At 40.7% G+C, this 23,083-nt stretch overlaps 2 protein-coding genes across 2 annotated transcripts; one reads left to right on the top strand and one right to left on the bottom strand.

Annotated features, from left to right (window-relative positions):
• Positions 1 to 340: 340 nt before the first annotated feature.
• Positions 341 to 17,426, top strand: snrnp200 (small nuclear ribonucleoprotein 200 (U5)). The gene is made up of 44 exons (XM_059336907.1): positions 341 to 642; positions 878 to 1,041; positions 2,674 to 2,845; positions 2,939 to 3,131; positions 3,261 to 3,316; positions 4,329 to 4,427; positions 4,555 to 4,707; positions 4,807 to 4,906; positions 4,998 to 5,134; positions 5,229 to 5,306; positions 5,826 to 5,999; positions 6,135 to 6,272; positions 6,365 to 6,520; positions 6,622 to 6,792; positions 6,895 to 7,088; positions 7,476 to 7,599; positions 7,794 to 7,943; positions 8,056 to 8,298; positions 8,390 to 8,578; positions 8,684 to 8,881; positions 8,994 to 9,146; positions 9,261 to 9,341; positions 9,483 to 9,566; positions 9,918 to 10,024; positions 10,125 to 10,243; positions 10,325 to 10,479; positions 10,562 to 10,751; positions 11,358 to 11,531; positions 11,679 to 11,839; positions 12,098 to 12,325; positions 12,421 to 12,612; positions 12,718 to 12,896; positions 13,009 to 13,160; positions 13,248 to 13,356; positions 13,502 to 13,610; positions 13,721 to 13,910; positions 14,032 to 14,196; positions 14,335 to 14,456; positions 14,643 to 14,786; positions 14,885 to 15,061; positions 15,183 to 15,343; positions 15,490 to 15,571; positions 16,492 to 16,584; positions 16,687 to 17,426. The coding sequence occupies exons 1-44, from the start codon at positions 598 to 600 to the stop codon at positions 16,834 to 16,836; spliced, it is 6,411 nt and encodes a 2,136-aa protein (XP_059192890.1). The 5' UTR covers positions 341 to 597; the 3' UTR covers positions 16,837 to 17,426.
• ciao1 (cytosolic iron-sulfur assembly component 1) lies at positions 17,424 to 22,062 on the bottom strand. Its single transcript, XM_059336908.1, has 7 exons — positions 21,671 to 22,062; positions 20,464 to 20,612; positions 19,866 to 19,977; positions 19,664 to 19,752; positions 19,373 to 19,574; positions 18,367 to 18,433; positions 17,424 to 18,047 (listed from the first exon to the last, which is right to left on the bottom strand). Exons 1-7 carry the CDS (start codon positions 21,807 to 21,809, stop codon positions 17,813 to 17,815), a joined length of 993 nt encoding a protein of 330 aa, XP_059192891.1. The 5' UTR covers positions 21,810 to 22,062; the 3' UTR covers positions 17,424 to 17,812.
• Positions 22,063 to 23,083: the final 1,021 nt, after the last annotated feature.

Here is a 23,083-nt window from a genome sequence, read left to right as displayed (position 1 = left end):
TCCTTTGTAACATCCTTTTTGAGTGAAATGATCAATAAATGTCATATGTTACACTTTTGGTCACGTTTTTTGTGTTTCTTGCAAAACTTGACAAAATGAGTTAGGCGATTATTTTAACAGGGTGACGATATGTAGTAATACGAAAAAATATATTAAAGAATATATATACGTATATACCATGAGTTTGTTTGTTTTTGAGAAGCCGTGTTTATTTTGTATTCAGTGAACATTATTATTATGCATAAATAAGCATTTTTAAAACTGAAAATGATGATAAACACGGCACAGAGGGCGCCACCTGTTTTCGCTCCGTGTATTGGAGCTAAACTTCGACACCGGAAACGGAAAACAGCGGCAGCAGCGGCTTGTTGTGTGCTCGTGTTAGCACCGCTTTGTAACGTATGAGAGACGCACTTACTTGAATGCAACTCGGACACACTGAAAACAATCTCATGCTTAAAATCTAAGTACTGCACCGATGCTACCGGCGTCTTCTTAAAGACGCAAAGTGAATTAAACTCTGTGGATGTTTTCAGTCAGCGAGCCGGTTTATATTCAGTAAAAGTGTGCTAAAAGCTAAAAGACCAAACTCGCACCATGGCGGATGTTACTGCCCGTAGCTTGCAGTACGAGTACAAAGCGGTAAGTATGTGTTTTAGTTAAATCTACAACCATCAGAACACAGAACATTTTATATTTCTGATAGACTTCAAAGTCTCTTACTTTTCAGGCTAACCAGCTAATGATATATTATGTTTTTAATTCAATGCTACTCCGTGTTTAGCTAGCCATTATGCTAACTAGCCGTTAGCTTAGCCTAGACTGTGCAGGTTGGTGTCCTGTGCGATCACTTTTTGTCCTTGTGTTAATTTGTTAGAACTCCAACTTGGTGTTGCAAGCCGATCGCTCTCTGATCGACCGCACACGGAGAGATGAGCCCACCGGAGAGGTGTTGTCCCTGGTGGGGAAGCTGGACGGGTCCAAGATGGGTGACAAGGCTCAGAGGACCAAACCTCAGAAGCTGGAGGAGAGACGTGACAAGTCAGTATCCATTACTGTAAACAACACGTTTATTGATAAAAACAACTTGCTAATCGTCACCCTGTTAAAATAATCGCCTCACTCATTTTTTCAAGTTTTGCAGGAAACACAAAAAACTTCACCAAAAGTGTAACATATGACATTTATTGATCATTTCACTCAAAAAGGATGTAACAAAGGATGGCTATTGGCATAGTAATAACACTGTGTGTAAATTATGTAGCTTAAGAGAAATAAATGACTTAGGCAATTTTTTGAACATGCCTTTGTGACTTAAGCAACATATGGTAATACTTTATTTTAAAGGTGTCTACATAAGAGTCACACAAGCCTGTCAGAAACATGACATGACAAGTATCATGAGCATTAATGTTACTTCAAAGTGTCATTAATGTTCATGACACATCCCATTCATGTTTCTGACAGGCTTGTGTGTTTCTTATGTAGACCCTTCAAAATATCTTGGTTAAGTCACAAAGGCATGTTCAAAGAATTGCCTAAGTCACATTTTATTTTGACTTAGGCATAATAAATCCGCTTAAGTCACACACTTGACATAGGCCATTATCTTAAAGGGGTAAAATCACATGATCTGATCAACTGGGGATGTAGGCGATTTTACCATAGGTGGTCGGCGTCATGACGAGATTTTTAGGCAAAAAACCCAATTTTGACAAAAAAATGACTTAGGCAATTATTTTAACAGTGCGACGATATTAATGCACATGCTTTATTCTACTTCCAAATACCATAGTTTATAGACTGGATTGTCTACATGTCTACTAGTTCCAGTGTATCAAAATCAATTTGCAGAGCCATATTTAGACTTATTGAGTTGTTTTGAAAAATCTTAACCGTCTTCGTAGTCTAAAATTTTTGGAAAGCTGACATCATTTTGACTTGTGGATGATCCAGGAGATAAACATCAAGTAAAATACAATTATTATTTTCAAAAATATCGATGAATGAATGATTATTTGATTGATGATGATATTCATTATTGCAAGCCAATATCAAATACAATCAAAGGTATACCATGCAGGATTTTCCTAAAAAAAAAAAACATTGCACAGATTGGGTTTTTATCTGCAGGGAATGTGTTTTTTGCCCATATTTTCTCATTTCTTTTATTTTGCTGTGTTCAGAATGTTCCTGGGCATCAGGCTCTGTGTACAAAGCTTCAGAATTAACAAACGGTGCCAAAAAACACAAATATAGCAAGGCTAAATGCCAAGCTGAGAAAGATTGTTATAAAACAAGAGTGCCTAGGAGGAAGGGCCAGGTTGTGTTTACAAATAGACATTTACATTTAGTCATTAAGCAGGTGCTTTTATCCAAAGCGACTTACAGAAAAAGGGAAACAATCAAGGTATAGTTTGATAAGTACGATAAGAGCCGTTAGTGCAGCAATAAGTGCTAGTGACGATTCTTTAAGGAGTAGAATTGTCGTTTGAAATAGAAATAGTAATAAAAGAGAGTATTATATGCCTTTAAAGCAATATAAATTCTCATGAATGTATGCTCTCGTCAGACCTGGGAAACATTTAAATTCAATATGCAGTTATGTTGTTCAGGTGTCTGCGGAGTGACACTACTCTTAATCCTTTTCATCTTGTCTTGTTCCATCTATAGGAGGCGAAAAAGAGATGAGGACAGACACGACATCAACAAAATGAAGGGGTATACCCTTCTGTCTGAAGGTATTGATGAAATGGTGGGCATTGTGTACAAGCCGAAAACCAAAGAAACCAGAGAGACCTATGAAGTGTTGCTCAGTTTCATCCACGCTGCTCTGGGAGATCAGGTCAGAAACCTCAAACTCCAGTTTTGTTGAAATGTCAGCTTGTGTTTTTCTTGACCTTGCTTTTATTGACCAGGTTATTTTATCTTCTTGCAGCCGCGTGATATTCTGTGCGGAGCAGCTGATGAAGTATTAGCAGTGTTGAAGAATGATAAGATGAGGGACAAGGAAAGGCGGCGTGAAGTAGAGCAGCTTCTTGGTCCTGCTGATGACACCCGATACCATGTGTTGGTTAATTTGGGCAAGAAGATCTCTGACTACGGAGGGGACAAGGACTTACAGAATATGGGTAATTATACTGGAAATGACTGTGTAGTATTTATTTGTTAGTAAGTTAATGATGTTGTCAGTTATGTCTCCTTTGTCTAACTTTTCTTTGAAATATTTTCATGATTGCATATTTTCTTTCCTTTTACAGATGACAACATCGATGAAACGTACGGTGTGAACGTCCAGTTTGAATCTGATGAGGAGGTGAGGGCTTTTTGCTTTTTCCTTAAGAATCACAGCCTTTAAGTATCTCTGAGGTGTAGCTGTTTGTTCTAGACCAGGGATGGGCAACTGGGGGCCCGGGGGCCGCATATGGCCCGCACCCTCACTTGAAGTGGCCCTCAGTACAACTCAAAGTTATTATAGCTAACGAAAACTAACAAAACAACGAAAACTAGAATTGAAAAAACATTTTCGTTAACTGAAATAACAATAAAAAAAACTAGAGTTTTTAAAAAAAAAACGATAAGTAACTGAAACTGTATTTTGTGGTTAACTAAAATTGAAGTGAAAATGTCATTCGTTTTAGTCTTTGTCAACTTTTTTATACGTAAACGTTTTTGGTTGATATGAAATCTATTTCATCTATCTGGTTTTATGACTTAATAAACTTATTGGGGCTGAGATGGATCAGACAAAGGAAATAAAGGAACATTTATTGTGACTTTTTTGAATCTCGCACCCAACAAATACCCAATTACAAAAAATTAAAACTAATAAAAACTAAACATTTTCAAGAAAATAAAATGTAATTAAAACTAGCAAACTCACTCTTAAAACTAATTAAAACTAACTGAATTTGAAAATAACAAATCACAAAAAAAACGAAACTAAAACTAATGAAAAATCCAAAACTATTATAACCTTGGTACAACTACATGCATTTGAGCATGAAATCTTAAAAGTGCAGTGTAATTATGCACAAAATTACTTCTTGCAATTAATGTTGGTCTGCTGTTCTTGTACTTTTTTATTTGCTTCAAACCTTTTGTATTCCTATTTGTACTGTTAAACATGCATTTGAGAATGAAATATGTTAAGTTACTGCACTGTAAACATATTTAAAACTGCAGTTTCATAATTTCTGGTTAAGTGCACTGTCCTATATGTGGCCCTGTGGTAGTGTCGATGAAAAATTGTGGCCCCCTCCAGCACTTAAGTTGCCCATTTCTGTTCTAGATGATTGTGTCATTGATTATTGTTTTTCCTTGTTTAGGAGGGGGATGAAGACCAGTATGGAGAAGTACGAGATGAACACTCAGATGAAGACAGCGAGGGAGAGGAGGCAGGTGTGGGCTGCGCTCTTTCAGCCAACGTAAGTGCAACATCTGAATCAATATTTGTCCTGAAATTAACCATTATATTGCAAGAAGTAAATTGTATCTTTCTGAATGATTGTACATAACACTACATGGAAAGTTAATAAGTGCCTCTTCATTTAGCTTGGTGCCACTGGCGACGTGATGACTGTGAAGAAAAAAGATCTTCATCCTCGAGACATCGATGCTTTCTGGCTCCAGCGTCAGCTCAGCCGATTCTACGATGATGCCATTGTCTCCCAAAAGAAAGCAGATGAAGTCTTAGAAATCCTCAAGGTATGTCTGACATCCTGTGTGCTGTAAGCTTTTTGTTTAGCACATATACGGGTATATTTTTTTAGACTCACTTATCCATTGTGCCTCTGTAATCCACAGACTGCCAGCGATGACAGAGAATGTGAGAACCAGTTGGTGTTGCTGCTCGGCTTCAACACCTTCGATTTCATCAAAATCCTCCGTCAGCACCGCCGCATGAGTAAGTCAGAGGTGTAGAATGATGTTTTCTAATTTATGGATCTTGTGCTTTATGGAAGCTAATCACTTTCTTTTTTTCTTCTTTCACACAGTTCAGTATTGTACCATGCTGGCCAGCGCTCAGAGCGAGGCAGAAAAGGAGCGGATCATAGGAAAAATGGAGTCTGATCAGGAACTCTCAAAGATTCTTTACCAGCTGCAAGAGACTGAGAAGGAGGATATAATCCGGGTAAGATCTCTTGCTTAGAAAAGTGCAAGAAATTGCATCACTGTCTTTTGGTTTAATCCGTCACATCTGTTATTTGTGGGGTTTGTGTTCTCAGGAGGAGCGATCTCGCAGAGAGAGGGTGAGGAAGTCGCGTGTTGATGACATGGAAGCGATGGACATTGACCATGGAGAGGTATATAATGTATAATAATGTCTTCCTGTATCAACTGTATATCATGCAAAATTAGGCCTGGGCAATTATATGATCATGAGTAGTGATTGTGATAAATTTCAGGACTGTAAAGTACTGTGTTATTTTATAGTTTTCGACATCTGTACTGTTGAGTAAAAGTTGCTTTTATATTTTTCTATGTTCATCTTATTTAATTTGATTTGTTATTTACTTTGTATGTTTTATATATATATATATTGAACTAATCTCTAGTTTCTGTAGTTTTCTGTACAGATGCTTTAAAACTGGTTTAAAAAACAATATAAAAAGTCATGTTAATAATCGAGATAGGAAGATATAGTGTTTTTTTTGCCATGTTGTCCAGCTCTATGCAAGCTACATATGGTATTTTTCACTATAAGGTAACCCAAGCTTGTGCATTTAACATGTTTCTCCACTCTTTTATTCTTTTTCCTTGTATTTGTCCTCTTGTCTGTTACATACATTGAGGTTGACGTGTTTGTTATTCTTCTCATCCAGTCAATGGCCCCTCGACAGTTGCTGGACCTCGATGACCTGACCTTCACACAGGGGAGTCATTTCATGGCCAACAAGCGATGCCAACTGCCAGACGGCTCATTTCGCAAGCAGCGTAAAGGTTATGAAGAAGTCCACGTGCCTGCTCTCAAACCCAAGCCCTTTGCTGATGATGAGGTTTGTCATGTGATATGTCTCAATACAGAAAACTTGTCAAAGCCAAACTGTGCAGCAGCTAATGCAAACGTATCAGTGATGAGCAGTGTTTAGATGTTTGCATGTCCTTCATTCAGAATATTCTTGTGTCATCAGGTGCTTGTTGCCATTGAGAAGCTGCCTAAGTATGCACAGGCTGGATTTGAAGGATTCAAAACCCTGAACCGTATCCAGAGCAAACTGTACAAGACGACCTTGGAAACGGATGAAAACCTGCTAGTCTGTGCACCTACGGTGAGCTAACTTTGTTCATGACAAAAGTATTGTGACAGTTTTGCCCCCAAGTGAGTTTTCTCCTCTGATTTAGTCGTTCTCTGCGCACACAGGGAGCTGGTAAGACTAACGTTGCTTTGATGGCAATGCTGAGAGAAATCGGAAAGCACATAAACCTGGACGGAACCATCAACGTGGACGACTTCAAAATCATCTACATTGCACCCATGCGCTCACTGGTACAGGAGATGGTGGGAAGTTTCAGTAAGGTGAGCCCCACATCTGTCTTGTAAAGATTTATATACATAAAATCAATGTATTTCAGTAGCTGTGATTTTAGTGATTTACTTACTTTCTCCTTTTTCCCCAGCGCCTGGCAAGTTACGGCATCACCGTGTCTGAGCTGACAGGAGACCACCAGCTCTGTAAAGAGGAGATTAACGCAACTCAAATCATCGTCTGCACCCCTGAGAAATGGGACATCATCACCCGTAAAGGCGGAGAGCGGACCTACACCCAGCTAGTGCGCCTCATTATCATTGTAAGTGCTTTAAATGTCATAAAACACACCGAGTGAAGCACATGTCTCGTTGATGATTTGCTTTAAATATCTCAAGAGTAACAAAGCGAATGTGTTGTGCAGGATGAAATCCACCTGCTGCATGACGACCGTGGACCCGTGTTGGAATCTCTGGTGGCGAGGACCATCCGCAATGTGGAGCTGACCCAGGAGGATGTGCGTCTGCTGGGCCTCAGTGCCACACTGCCCAACTACGAGGATGTGGCGACCTGCCTGCGTGTGGATCCTGCCAAGGGACTCTTCTACTTTGACAACAGGTATGCCGTGTGGAGATTAAATTAAATAATTAACTGTCAACCAATACAATAAGAATTTAAAAAAAATTGAATTATCAGTTAAAGGGTTTACAACATTATTAAAAAGAAAATACAACTCATGAGTGTGACAGTGTGCTTTTTATTGCAGTTGCTTATTAGAAAGCTTACCTAGTGTTAACGGTAATGTTAACGGTACTTGTGAGTAAGTTTTAAACAAAAACATTTTCAGATTATTTCCTCATGTGGTGGAGACCGGCAAAAAAATGTATATCACAAGTAACCATTTTTTGTTCACATGTATTTGGAGATGGATTTTTTCCATAACTGCTATGGTTTTCTCTTTTTCTCTATATTTATTTCTGATATCGGCATTCCTTTTCTCGGTAGTTTCCGTCCCGTGCCCCTGGAGCAGACTTACGTCGGCATCACAGAGAAGAAGGCCATCAAGCGTTTCCAGATCATGAACGAAATTGTCTATGAAAAGATCATGGAACATGCTGGAAAGAACCAGGTGAGTCCTCTGACTCTTTTTTTTCAACAAAGAAACTTTGATCCATAATGACTGTAATTACATACATGCAGTTGACTCAACATTCATGCATTGAACATGCTTGAAAAGTGCTTGATTCACTTCCGAATAGCTGTAGGAACACTGAATCTGTAACCACATTTGAGAGACTCCTGACATCCAATTGCTTCCATTAGGTGCTGGTATTTGTCCACTCCAGGAAGGAGACGGGAAAGACAGCAAGGGCCATTAGAGACATGTGTTTGGAGAAGGACACGCTGGGTCTTTTCCTCAGAGAGGGTTCAGCTTCCACTGAAGTGTTGAGGACTGAGGCTGAGCAGTGCAAGGTGAGCTTACGCCACTAACCTGAAACTTTATCGCAACAAAATAAGACCAACTCAAGGTGTCTTTACTGCCTGATCAGAACTGTTAGACTTACACCTGAACTTCCTCATGTAGAACCTCGAGCTGAAAGATTTGCTGCCTTATGGCTTTGCAATCCATCACGCCGGTATGACCAGAGTGGACCGTACGCTGGTAGAGGATCTGTTCGCCGATCGACACATCCAGGTTCTGGTGTCTACAGCTACTCTGGCTTGGGGTGTCAACTTGCCGGCACACACTGTCATCATCAAAGGAACTCAGGTGTACAGCCCAGAGAAAGGCAGGTGGACTGAACTGGGAGCTCTGGACATTCTGCAGGTGAGTCTGCTGGATGCTGAACTGCAGGAAAGAGTGCTTGAGAGTACCTCTCACTGGCAGTAATAACTCTATTAATTATGTCTGATCTCAGATGCTTGGTCGAGCCGGTCGTCCTCAGTACGACACCAAAGGAGAGGGAATCCTGATCACGTCCCACGGAGAGCTGCAGTACTATCTGTCCCTGCTCAACCAGCAGCTGCCCATAGAGAGTCAGATGGTGGGCAAGCTGCCGGACATGCTCAATGCTGAGATAGTGCTGGGCAATGTGCAGACAGTAAAGGTCAGTGGCATGTAAATACACATCATTAGATGTACGAAGAGCTGATTTAAAAAATCAATTTCATGTACAATTTCTGTAATTTCTCATGCTTTTTTTTTTCTTTAGGATGCTGTGAACTGGCTCGGCTACACCTACCTGTATGTGCGCATGCTCCGTAACCCCACCCTGTACGGTGTCTCCCACGACGACCGGAGTTCAGACCCCCTGTTAGAGAGACGCAGGACGGACTTGGTGCACACGGCAGCCAACGTCCTGGACAAGAACAGCCTCGTCAAGTATGACAAGAGGACCGGCAGCTTCCAGGTACGCATCAGTTATCATCTCTTAACTATCTCCTCTTAATGCCACTGCTTTAAGTTAGTGGTAAGTCTGACTCCTGGATTTTAATGGTTGACTTTTTTGCCTGTTCATGAAGGTTACAGACCTGGGACGCATTGCCAGTCACTTCTACATCACACATGACTCCATTCAAACCTACAACCAGCTGCTGAAGCCAACTCTCAGTGAGATTGAGCTCTTCAGAGTCTTTTCACTCTCCTCAGAGTTCAGGAACATCACAGTCAGAGAGGTATGGTGGTCTCCACTCTCACACTCATGGTAGTTCATTTATAACCCCTAAAGAAACGTTTGGAACATTTAACATTCTGGTTTTACATACAGACATGTTCTTGTGTCTTTTTAGGAGGAGAAGCTGGAACTTCAGAAGCTGCTGGAAAGAGTTCCCATTCCTGTGAAGGAAAGCATTGAGGAGCCCAGTGCTAAGGTAGCATTCATAACCAAGATTAGCTCAAGAACATTGTCATTACTTGGTCTTTCTGGATCTTTTTCCCAGTGTGCACATTGGACAGGATGAATTAAATCCCAATAAAACAGTTTTGCTGTATTTTGTGTCTTATCGTTTCAGATCAACGTGCTGCTCCAGGCGTACATCTCTCAGCTCAAACTGGAAGGCTTTGCTCTCATGGCCGATATGGTGTATGTTACACAGGTACGCCAGAACCTTCAGCGCTGTTTTGGTCCACTTTTAGGTTTTTATTTTTCTCTCAGAATTGCATTTCCCCCCCTTTTTTCCCCTTCAGTTGCAGAAGGGCTTGACTTTTTGTCCTAGAACATTACGTATTTAGCCTGATAAGATGGACAGAAAGTCCCTTAAATGTCTGACTAGTTTCCTGAAAATGTTAAGGCCAATCATGTCCATGAAAACTATTTTATTCATGCTGGTAACAATATCAACTTTTCTAGGAACTTTCTAAGAAATGTCAGGTTTTGTCTTATTGTTCTCTAAATAAAAATGCCATGACATGTGGCTGTGGCTTACCATTTTATTGTTTTCTTGCAGAGTGCCGGAAGGTTAATGCGTGCCATATTTGAGATCGTTCTCAACAGAGGCTGGGCTCAACTGACAGACAAGACCATGAATCTTTGCAAGATGATTGACAAGAGAATGTGGGTCCATAACTCTTCTTTTTTTTTTTCTTTCTTTCTTTGCCATTTTGTGTTTAGTTTGCATGGCTGGTTGCTGATATTCTGTATCCCTGTTCGGCAGGTGGCAGTCGATGTCTCCTCTGCGACAGTTCAAGAAGCTCCCAGAGGAAGTGATCAAGAAGATTGAGAAGAAGAACTTCCCCTTCGAGCGTCTCTATGACCTGAACCACAATGAGATTGGTGAGTTTTGTTCCTCCACAACACACTCTCTGAACTCCCTCCTCAGCCTGGAGAGTAATTTAATCGTTTTTTATTTCCCAGGTGAGCTGATCCGAATGCCCAAAATGGGGAAGACCATCCACAAATATGTCCACCAGTTCCCCAAACTGGACCTGGCTGTCCACCTGCAGCCAATCACTCGCTCTACTCTCAAAGTGGAGCTCACCATCACACCAGACTTCCAGTGGGATGACAAGGTCAGTAGTTAGACCACTGATGTGCTGCACCTAAACCTTTACTGTTATTTAGCCTCCTGACACATTTAATTTCCCCACTTAGATTCATGGATCCTCTGAGGCTTTCTGGATCCTGGTTGAGGATGTGGACAGTGAGGTCATTCTGCACCACGAGTACTTCCTGCTCAAAGCCAAGTACGCCCAGGACGAACACCTTGTGACCTTCTTCGTCCCGGTGTTCGAGCCGCTGCCACCGCAGTACTTCATCCGCGTCGTCTCAGACCGATGGCTCTGTAAGTAACTTTACTGGAAATCAATATAGCATCATATCATAATATTTTGCGAGACGATATATTGATTCATGACCACCAAGTATTGATATTTAGCGTTTTCGCCTGTTTTTTTGCATAGCAGGCTCACTTTTAGGAATATACTGACAATACTGGTATCATATGAAACTAGAATATCTAAGGAATCTATAGGCACCAGTTATGTCATATTGTGTTGAAATAATGCTGCAAAGTCAGGCTCTTTTTATGTTTCATTCAAAAAAATTCAGAGCAGTGAAGCTTAAAGTTGAGGAAAGTTTGAGAAAATGCTGCAGTTGTCATCCATACATGTTTCATATCAGTTCAGTTTGACTGAATACTTTGTTTGTCAGTCTGTGGGTTTGACTCTCATTGTGGAGAAATAAAATGACTGAAGTGAGATGAATACACTGAGAATTTACTCTTATTTGACAAAACAATTCTTGATTTAATTTAATTTTGTGGACACAAAATGCACAATAATATCGTATCATGAAGTATCAGGATAAAATCGTATTGTGGGGCCTCTTGTGATTCCCACCTCTAGTAAGCATGTCGACTAACTGCTTTAATTCTTTTTAATCTTTTCAGCCTGTGAGACTCAGCTCCCAGTGTCCTTCCGTCACCTGATCCTACCAGAGAAGTACCCTCCACCTACTGAGCTGCTGGACCTGCAGCCACTGCCCGTTACTGCTCTCAGGAACTCTGCCTTCGAGGCTCTCTACCAGAACAAGTTCCCCTTCTTCAACCCCATTCAGACACAAGGTACAAAATAGAGTCTAATTTCCATCATCATTTAGTCAAAGAATAGCTTTCCCTCTGGTTGTCTCCATTTGTGGCTCCACAGTAGAAAGAGTGCTCAGAGGGCTCTCTGTCCATTTCTTTTTAACTTTCTTGTTTCTGTCCCTCCAGTCTTCAACGCTGTATACAACAGTGACGATAATGTGTTTGTGGGCGCTCCCACCGGCAGTGGAAAGACCATCTGTGCTGAGTTTGCTATTCTGAGGATGCTGCTGCACAACGCAGAAGGTCGCTGTGTCTACATCACACCAATGGAAGCACTGGCTGAGCAGGTATGACGTTATATGCAAGTGTGCTTATACCAAATTAGCATTGCTGAACTTTTTCCATTGGACATAAATCAATCAATCAATCAGACTTTATTTGTAGAAAATAATGATAATAAAAAGAAAACGAAACATAGAAACCTCCGCCCATCCCCAACCCTCCACCCCACCCACCTTCACCCCACCCATCCTATTAAAAACAAAGCACAAACTGAGGAACTGAAAATAAAGAATAAAGAATAATTGTTCATCTTTGTCTCTTAGGTGTTTGTTGACTGGCACCAGAAGTTCCAGGACATCCTGAACAAAAAGGTGGTGCTGCTGACGGGAGAAACCAGCACAGATCTGAAGCTCTTGGGTAAAGGCGACATCATTGTCAGCACACCTGACAAGTGGGACATCCTGTCTCGTCGCTGGAAACAGAGGAAGAACGTCCAGAATGTCAGCCTTTTCATCGTGGATGAGACACACCTGATTGGAGGAGAAAATGGAGTAAGAACACAGTATATTTCAGGTCTTAGACTTTAGATCCAATAGTCATTTGTACGCTGTGCATCATGTTAACGTCCCTTGTTTCTTCTCCTTAGCCTGTGTTGGAGGTCATCTGCTCCAGGATGAGGTACATCTCCTCTCAGATCGAGCGTCCCATCCGCATTGTGGCCCTCAGCTCGTCTCTGTCCAACGCCAAAGACGTGGCCCACTGGCTGGGCTGCAGCACCACAGCCACATTCAACTTCCACCCCAACGTCAGACCTGTGCCTCTGGAGCTGCACATCCAGGTCCATGCAACAAAAATAAAATGCAAACAAACGTGCAGCCAGCCAAGACGACATATATTCCTGTCTGGTTCCTGATTTGCTGTTAACCTATCTCATCTGTTTTAGGGCTTCAATGTGAGTCACACTCAGACTCGCCTGCTGTCCATGGCCAAGCCAGTATACCACGCCATCATGAAGCACTCTCCCTCCAAACCAGCCGTGGTGTTCGTCCCATCCCGACGACAGACTCGCCTCACAGCCATCGACATCCTCACCTTCTGTGCAGCAGACGTGGTTCCTCAGAGGTCAGTGACTGCAGTGAGATTGTGCTTGTAGATGGGGTGTAGAACATTAAAGCCATTACTGAACATTAAAGCCGATACTTTGAATGAAGAATAAACCTTTGACTCTCTGTAGGTTCCTGCATTGTACCGAGAAAGACCTCACTCCATTCCTGGAGAAAATAAATGACCCAACCCTGAAAGAGACTCTGGCCAACGGCGTGGGCTACCTGCACGAGGGCCTGTCTGCAACCGAACGCAGAATAGTGGAGCAGCTGTTCAACTCTGGTAGGACTCACTCCTGCTCTGCACTTTCAGCTCAGTCTCTGTAGGTTTAGCACTAAATTATTATGTTTGGTATTCTCCTTCTCACAGGTGCTGTTCAAGTGGTGGTGTCCTCTCGTTCACTCTGCTGGGGCATCAACATCTCTGCACACCTCGTCATTGTCATGGATACCCAGTACTACAATGGCAAAATCCATGCGTAAGGCTCCCACTTTTTGTCTTTTTTTAAGGGTGGCAGGGGGTCTTTATGGTGCATCACCTGAAAACTTGAAAGATTAGTGCATCTCAGCACATTGTGTTAAGTTTTTCTCTCTTATCTCCTGTTTTCCCTTTGTTTCTCTCAGATATGTGGACTATCCCATATATGACGTCCTCCAGATGGTGGGCAAGGCAAACAGACCCATGCTAGATGATGAGGGACGCTGTGTCATCATGTGTCAGGGCTCCAAAAAGGTTAAAAAAAAACTTGCTTCTGTTCAGCTTTGAAAACAGTGACTTTGGCCAAAGAGATGCCTGTGTGACACGAAGAACAAACCAAATATTTATTTTCCTTTTATTCATAGGACTTCTTTAAGAAGTTCCTGTACGAGCCGCTGCCGGTGGAGTCTCACTTGGACCACTGCCTCCATGACCACTTCAATGCCGAGATTGTCACCAAGACTGTGGAGAACAAGCAGGACGCTGTGGATTACCTGACATGGACATTCCTCTACCGGCGCATGACACAGAACCCCAACTACTACAACCTGCAAGGTGAGCCCTGTCAGGTTTGAACAGCAAAGAACAGATTTAAAGATGCATAACAAATGTGGTTTTACTTCTACTGGATCAGATGTTGGGAACAGCTTATAAATGTTTGTGTTTACCTCATCAGGCATGTCCCACCGTCACCTGTCAGACCACCTGTCTGAGCTGGTGGAGCACACGCTACACGACCTGGAGCAGTCCAAGTGCATCAGCATAGAGGATGAGATGGACGTAGCACCACTCAATCTGGGCATGATCGCTGCCTACTACTACATCAACTACACCACCATCGGTTTGTACCAATACAATTGTCTATACTCTGTGAAAATGTATTATCACCTGTGTGACTTGCCTGTTATGGATCCTTTATGTATGATAAGATGTGTTGACATCACGCCTAACTGACTTGTTGTTCTGTTTGGTTTGGCAGAGTTGTTCAGCATGTCCCTGAATGCCAAGACAAAGATCCGTGGATTGATCGAGATCATCTCCAATGCCGCCGAGTACAAGAACATTCCCATCAGACATCACGAGGACGCACTTCTCAGACAGGTCAGCAATCCAACTCACATTTGACTGACCATTTTTGCACATAACGGAAACATCTCAGGGACTATGTTTATATACACACCATTCTTCCGAATATGACAGTATTACACATGATAAGCATGTAAACACTGCTGCCAAGTCCTTATATTGAAACTGACTGCGTTCCAACAACTTATTTTTCTATTTCAGTTGGCACAGAAGGTGCCCCACAAACTGAACAACCCTAAGTTCAACGATCCCCACGTGAAGACGAACCTGCTGCTGCAGGCTCACCTCTCCAGGATGCAGCTGAGTGCTGAGCTGCAGTCAGACACAGAGGAGATCCTGAGCAAGGTACAGATTCACAGTGATCCTGGCACTGAGTGGGAATAATGAACCGTTTCTGAATTGGACTCCTGTTTGTATATTTAACCCGTGTGTTGTTTCTGTAGGCGGTTCGTCTGATCCAGGCCTGTGTTGATGTGCTGTCCAGTAACGGATGGCTGAGTCCTGCTCTGGCAGCCATGGAGCTGGCCCAGATGGTCACACAGGCCATGTGGTCTAAAGACTCGTACCTCAAACAGCTGCCCTTCTTCACCTCAGAGCACATCAAGCGCTGCACAGATAAGGTACACCAGCGTTTGCTCCTTATACTAAATCATAAAATCTTCCTCTTATTTTAACATATGCATGGATGATACGGATAATGAAACTGACCACCTTACATCCCTGCTCTTGTCCTTTCCTCAGGGTGTGGAGAGTATCTTTGACATCATGGAGATGGAGGATGAAGACAGAACCGCTCTGCTGCAGCTCTCAGATGCTCAGATGGCCGACGTGGCTCGCTTCTGCAACCGCTACCCTAACATCGAGCTGTCGTACGAAGTAGCAGAAAAGGACAACATCAAGAGGTATGTCTGGATTCTCAGCAGCAGAAATGTTCAGGAATGACTTAATACAAGAACAAAGTCACAAGAAGAAAGACAATACAAAAGTGGACAGCTTCTTGACAAGGATAATAATGTATATTTTTCTATATTTCAACGTTTCTTCACAGTGGCAGTCCAGTTCTGGTTCAGGTTCAGCTGGAGAGAGAGGAGGAGGTGACCGGGCCTGTCATCGCACCACTATTCCCACAGGTAATTGTATTGATTTATTTGACGATTAAAATACACATAGGATATATATTGAGGATGAAAACATAATCGCCCGAAGGCTTAGTTCCATCGTGGTTCTCTGGTAAAACACCTACAACACCACGTGATAAAACGACACAAAAGGGCAGCAAGCAAAGATAATACAAGTAACACATAAACAGCAGGTGTCGGGGTAGCAATGGCAACATCCTTTCTTTGTCATAAATAGTTATGTTATAAGTAGATGCGATTGTCTCTTTTTTGAAAACAATTTTGTAAATGAACAGCCATTTCAATGTTATTTGATAGACTAGTGCAGTGCCCGTAGGACGTATGTATTTGTATAGTGGGAGGTGCAATATAAGAAGTGAATAAAGCTAAATCTCCGCTTCGCATGCTAATTGCGAATAACAGAATTTGCACATTACAAGCAGACCACTACAACATCTGCAACTCCATAAAACACTTACTTTTCATAAGGTACGCACAGCATCCAGCAACTATTCGAATATTATTGGAAAATTGAACCTTGTAGCGCACTTTAAAACTCGAAAGATAGGTAGGCTAAATAGACTTGCAGATGAGATGAGTCCTGTTACTGACCAGGTGTAGGACTATAACACAATGGGGCGGCCGAAAGGCGTCCGATCGGAAACAGTGCACTGCTGCAACACGTCCTACATAAATGATATTTTGAGAAATGAATTCAAAAGTCTTCAGAATCGAAGATGCACACCTTCGTGCCATGCACAAGCTACATATGAAATCTTAGCAGTCTTAACAGTCAGCGAGATATGCCCTAGACACACACACAGACGCTTCTTGCTTTTATAGATAGATATTATTTTGCATTTTCCATTTCCAAGAGTCTCTATTTGCAATCATTTTCGAACTCATCTGTTAACTCTTTTTCATTGTTGCAGAAACGTGAGGAGGGCTGGTGGGTGGTGATCGGAGACCCCAAGTCCAACAGCCTTATCTCCATCAAGAGGTTGACTCTGCAGCAGAAAGCAAAGGTCAGTGAGAGTCGCCCACCGCATGTGTCCTGTGATCAAAAATCAATGCTCTTTAAACCAACGGAGGCCTCATTTTGTTCTGTCATGTTCCCTCCTCTGCAGGTCAAGCTGGACTTTGTTGCGCCGGCAATGGGCGTCCACAACTACACCCTGTACTTCATGAGCGACGCATACATGGGCTGCGATCAGGAGTACAAGTTCAGCGCGGACGTGAAGGAGGCTGACAGCGAAGGAGACAGTGACTCAGACTAATCAGTAACTTGATTATTGAAGTCTAAAGCTTTGTGTTTGATATCGAGAGGGATCAGTAGGTGTTTTTTTTTACTGTAGATACTCAACCTGATTCATGGCTCTTCACTTTGTAAGCATCTCTGCCCATGTGAAAATAAGTCATTTTATTTACGGCAATCTTGTCTCATTTTAAATCACCTGAATGATGTGCGCCAGTCCAGAATTGTAGTGTACAGGATCTGTTTACAGTCGATATAATCAGACATGTATTACAGATACATGGCAAACTCTCCTCACTGTAGCCCCAGTCTGGGTCTTGTTGTACTTGGTGATCTACTGTCAGTTTTCAGGTCTCACTAAAATTTGATAAGTTTAAAGATTGAAAATAAGTATATAATCAAGATGGTCCACCCCACCACTAAGTTAGTGGTGGTATGCTCTTATTCCAGATTGGGTCTTTAGATACAAAGGAAAACTGTCCAGTTATATTTTTGGACTTAAATTGTTTTGTTATGAAATGTAATTCTTGGACTGGTTTAAATGTTTTTAGTATGATGTGCTGTCTGGAATATTTTTTTTGCAATAAAGAGAATCCACACAACTGTTAAATATTTATTCATTTATTTATATAAACATCATGAAATGGCAATAAATTCTTAATTAAGCTGTTAGGAAGCAACATGTAGACTACAAAGCACAAGATGGGCTGAAGCATCAGTAGGGCTGCACAGGTAACGGAAATGGACAGGTGCAATATCCAAGGCAAAAATATTCTGAATTAAGTATTTTAGTGCCACAGAGAGCACCCAGCCTACAAATCATGTCAAAATAATCACAATTTGACATTTTTTTCCCAAATTGTGCAACCCTAATTATCAGTTTAGAAACAGACTTAAGTTGAATGAATACTGTGTGTGTGTTGACCTCAGGATAACGGTTCCTAGTGAAGCTTGCAGCTGTTTTTGTTCAGTGAGAGGTCAGTTATGGTCATCACCGTTCAGTCTTCCTCCTGGAACCTCCAGATGGTGATTTCTCCGTCGTCGCTGCAGGCCGCCAGGAGTCCAGCCTCCTTTGGGTTCCAGGCGACACAGTTGACATCCTGGCTGTGAGCTTTGGGAACCTGAGCAGCCAGCGAGAACACAGGCTGATCCGGATCGGACGACTCATCCTCCTTAAACACTCGCACTCCGTCGTCACCGCAGGCAGTCGCCAGAGCGCCAGTCAGCCGACACCTGGATACAGAATTGACTAATTCAGGTGCATGCAGATGATGTCAAGTAACTGGTGTGACTTGATTCTTTCTTGCACACAGAGTGCAGCTGGTATGTTTTTTTACCAGAGTTGTACAATGTCTTTTTTTTTTTTACATTAGAAACTTATATTGAGATCTTTCGAATTAAGCTTTTATGTCACAGATCACTTGAATCGTTTTCCAAAATCCTCAATTGATTCATACAATTAAATGAGTTAAATAGATGTTAGATCTAAACAACCTGACGGTACAAACAGCTCAGAGTGCACTGTGCCTCCACTATATAAAAAAAATCTTACCATGCGACATCATACACTGTCCGACCGTGGTACCCAGAGAGAGTGCAAACACACTTCCACGACAAGTCTGCTTATCAAGCAGAGTGGGGGAAAATTAGATAAAGCAGTCCATCAGCAGCTCACTTTTACACATATTACATGTATTTTTATGCATGCGTCAATATAATTACTAACAATCTAAATCAAAACATTTAAGTCATCAAAAAAAAAAATATCAGCAGCTCTTTCACTGCTGATTGAAACATTTTCTCTGTTGCATTAATGTAAACTGTAAGGGCCAATAAGGGCCAGTTCAGCAATAATAATTTAAGTTGAAAACAGTTAAAAAATGAATGATGATTTCATTGTAATTCATGCAATGCTTAGAGTAGGTTAGTTTAAAATATACAATTGGTAATGTTTAAAGGGTTAAAAATGTTTCTATGCTTTAAATTTTACATTGTGATGTCACTATATAGTGGTAACTACGGTAACTGACTGTGTATCTTAAGTTTCGTTGTTTTTAGAGTCAGAACATGGTGGAAGTAACACAGTCTTTTGACCGTGCGTCAGACTTGTAATTTACTTTGTTGTTTTTAAGTTAACATTTTAAAAGACAAAGAAGTTGTCATGTCTCGTCGCTCGCGTGGAAAAAGGGTGTTTTTGTCGACTCTAGAAGTGGCGCAGTAAAAAAGGAAGACCAAACGGAGTGCTGTTACATAAACAATCTGTCTATGTGGAAACTGTCAACAAATAAGCACAAATTGAGGTTTGTCAAAATGACAGGTGACAATTTAATTCAATTAAAAATAATATTAAATTGTCACCAATGGCTTGCAGCTTCCCCACTTGTTAGTCTTAAATAGCTATTTGTGATCTTTGCCTGCTGATGTGCTTTTTGTTGGTTAAACTGTCATCAATAATAAAAATGACAAGAAATTGCATTTAGTTCAGTTAATGACATTTGAGAATAGGACGTTTTTTAATGAAAGACGCGAGTTAATGCCCTCTACCACTAACAGCTCACCCTGTCCACTTTCACTTGGATACTCCTTCCAGATCTTGACGGTGCGGTCGTCGCTGCAGGACGCCAGCCTCTGTCCAGCTGCATCGAAATCCAAACTCCAGACTGTGGACGTGTGTCCTTTCAAGGTGGCCCGGCACTCCCAGTCATCATCCTCTTCTTTGTAAATACAGATGTTGTTGTCGTAGCTGGCTGAAGCCAAGAGCTGTACGAACACACGGTAAATGCATAGTTAGATAACGGTGCAACACATTTCAGAAATAATTCGGGTGCATAGAGCAGAGGGGGACCTACCTCCTGGGTCGGGTGCCACACAACATGCTTCACGTCTTGTGTGTGGGAGTTCACGACAGTAACACACTCGTACTCGTCTTCTTCGTCCACTGTGGAACACAAACGGAAAGTTACAGCAGCCAGAGTGCCGTAGATCAATAGGTTTTCTGATTTCCTGCTATAAGTTTGATTCATGTCATGCATCTGGTAGTTTAACACAAACCTTCCCACACCCAGACACTCTTGTCTCGGCTACATGTTGCCAGCAGATTCCCTGAAGGAGCCCACGCCACACATTTAACTTCATTTTCATGTCCTTCCAACACAGTCAAACTCTAGAAAACAGGGAGAAACTCTGGGTCAAATCTACAAAATGCGAAAGCATGACATTTTCACTGTACGGTTTAGCATATACGATATTACACCATTATTATTTACTGTTACAGCGACCCTTCGAGACATGAAAACAGTAGGGTTCATTAAGTTAAATGTATGCTTTATTATCATTTAAAACTTGAAAGATTTTTTTTAAATAAAAGTATGTGTAAAAAAATATGCTCTATGTCTCTATGTAAATAATATGAATAAGGAGGAAACTAGGAGCAGGAGCTTTAAAAAAAAGTGATAAATCAATTCATTTTTGCTGCATTTTTTTTGTATGTGTTGCAAGTTGAAAAAGGGAGGAAACAAGATGTGCATTCGCAGGTTGTTTTCATTTAAATACCATAGAAAATGTCAACGCACACTGTATGATAACCGTTCACTCTCAAAGCACAGGATACCTTGAAACCCTAATTGGAAGCAAAGATTAAACATCTCACCTCAAAATCATCATTCTTCTTTTTCCAGATGCACGTGGTTGCATCGAAGCTGGCAGAGGCCATATAGTTCCCACAGGGAGACCACGCCACTTTCCTCACAGTGCGCTGGTGCCCATCCTCAAGCACACTCTTACAAATCCAAGAGTCACCTACAAAAAAAAAAAAAGGTCAGGAGGGATGTCAGCCATCAGAGATTTTCCCCCTTACTGTTCATACTCAAGTAGCTATCCCTTTGATTTCTTAAAAAAAAAAAAAAAAAATAAGTATTGTCTTTGCATGCCACCATCTTCTCCACTATATTTCATAAACATTGTACTTTTAATTCCACTACATAAATCTGACAGTTTTTACTACCAGTTACATTGCAAATTAAGACTTTTGCACAGAACACTTATGGAGGGCTTAACTTTAAGAGCACTTGTTTTGATAATTGTTGTCATTGTTGTCCATTTTAAAATGCCTAAAAATGGGTCAATTATAGTCTGTTGATATATATTAGACCAAAATATGGATATAAATTACAGAAAAACAACATAGTATGTGATGTCCAAAAACGGGGGGGAAAGCCATACTAGTATGTCGATTTTAGTCAAAAATGGTAAAATATTAAAATGCCTAAAAATGATTAAAATTGGTCAATTATAGTCTGTTGATACAACAATGTTATGGTTCCAACTACTTATATGATACAATGTCCTGGTTTCTCTCCTAATTATTTTAAAATAATGTTAAAGGTTTCTGACTGTTGGTTAAAAAAAAAAGGAAAAAAAAGTGAAGGTGTCCCTGGGCTCTGGGTAATTGTGACGGTATTTCTCACTATTTTACCATTTAAAAAAACATGCATAGGAGAAACAATCAATGAATTGAGAAAACTATTAAATAATAATCAATTGCAGTCCAATACTGAATAGCTAAGAAATTTGCTCCACCTTTACCAAATAAAACAATAAAATCCTGCTTTAACATGAATGCATTAGTTATAATAATCTAATCATATATTTATAATAATAAACAAACGTTTTTCTGCATGCAGTAATTTTACTATTAATACTTTAAGTACATCTTCCTTATTGCAGTGACATGATTTTATTTTAATAACATTTTCAATGCGGTTGTTGTGTTTATGGTAACTGAGTTTTTTGACGGACTGTAATTATTACTTCCTCCACCTCTGTTTGACTTTAAGTTCATGTTGCGGGCAGCTCACCTTCTCGTCCCCAGATCCGGACGGTCTTGTCGCCTCCGCATGAGGCCAGCAGGGTCCCGGTCGGGTTCCAGCTGACGAACCAGCACCGGGAGTCCGGGTGTGCGCTCAGTCTCTGGACCAGGGACAGAGCCTCCTTCATGTCTGAGCTGATTAAAATAAAAACTACAAACTGAACCGCTGACAGTTAACTGATATATCAGTTTAAAAACACCGCGACAAACTATAACAACCCGCACAAACAAGCAGCAACACTGTCACAAACTACAGCAATCTGTCAACGTGAAGATTAATTGGAAAAAATGAATGTATTTGTGAGAAAGAACAAAGTTGGACAGTTCACAAACACAACCATGTCGGAAATGCCGCCATCTTTGCGTTTCCGGTGCTTCACGCGATCTTCTTTTTCTTTTGAGTTTTATTGGCGGTTGTCAGACCAACGTACAGGTGCATTACCGCCACCTACTGGACTGGAGTATGGAGCAGTAGATTGACAGGAAAATAAGGAGAAAATAATAATACTGATTAAAAAAAAAGAATATTAAAAAAGTAATAATAACAATACAATTAAGATTAATAAATGATTTCACAATAAAAGGGGAAACAATAGTGTAACTAATAGCATTTTACAATACAAATATAAATAACTAAATACATAACTAAATTCCCTCTATAAGTCCTTTTTTCCCGCAGGTAATTAAATAGGGGCTTGTTTTCTTTGCATGATTTTTCCCCAAGAAGACTTGAACACTCTAGGGTGTTACTGTGTTTCCCATCCTCTAGAAGTCTCTTTCTTTCAGCATCGTACATTTTACATTCTACCAGCACATGTTTGACTGTTTCTGGTTCACTGCAGTGGTTGCAAAGCCCTGTAGGGTGCTTGCCTATTCTATGGAGTGTTTGGTGTTGCTTTACGCAATGCATTGTGGGGCTTCTTTTAATAATAATAATCATAATAATACATTTAATTTATAGAGCGCTTAACAAAGTATTCACAGACGCTTTACAGTTAAAACACAATAAAAATGCAGTTACAAATAGAAACAAACAATTAAAATCAGCAACATTGCTCATACATTACATACCTACAGTTTTGAACAGGTGGGTTTTGACAAGTTTTTTGAAGGGGAGTGGATGTGAGGAGTCTCTTATGTAATATTTATTATGTTTTGTTTATTGTTTTTGCATATGAATATGTCATGAAAAATGTGTTGCTGTAATTAATTACAATGAGAAGCTATATTAAAAGCATGACTTACCATCTCAAAAATAATGACATTGTATCTTTATTTCGAGATTATTCTGACAAAAGTAAATTATTATCAGAACGTTTATCAATATTTTGCAATTTCTCTATATATTATTATTTTTTATATTTTTAGATAAGTAAGTCATTAGTAATTAGGGAAACTTTCT

Source organism: Centropristis striata, chromosome 7, assembly GCF_030273125.1.
Source record: "Centropristis striata isolate RG_2023a ecotype Rhode Island chromosome 7, C.striata_1.0, whole genome shotgun sequence".
Lineage (NCBI taxonomy): Eukaryota > Metazoa > Chordata > Actinopteri > Perciformes > Serranidae > Centropristis > Centropristis striata.
The sequence above is the reverse complement of the archived record's forward strand: the minus strand, read 5'-3'. Positions and strand labels throughout refer to the sequence as shown.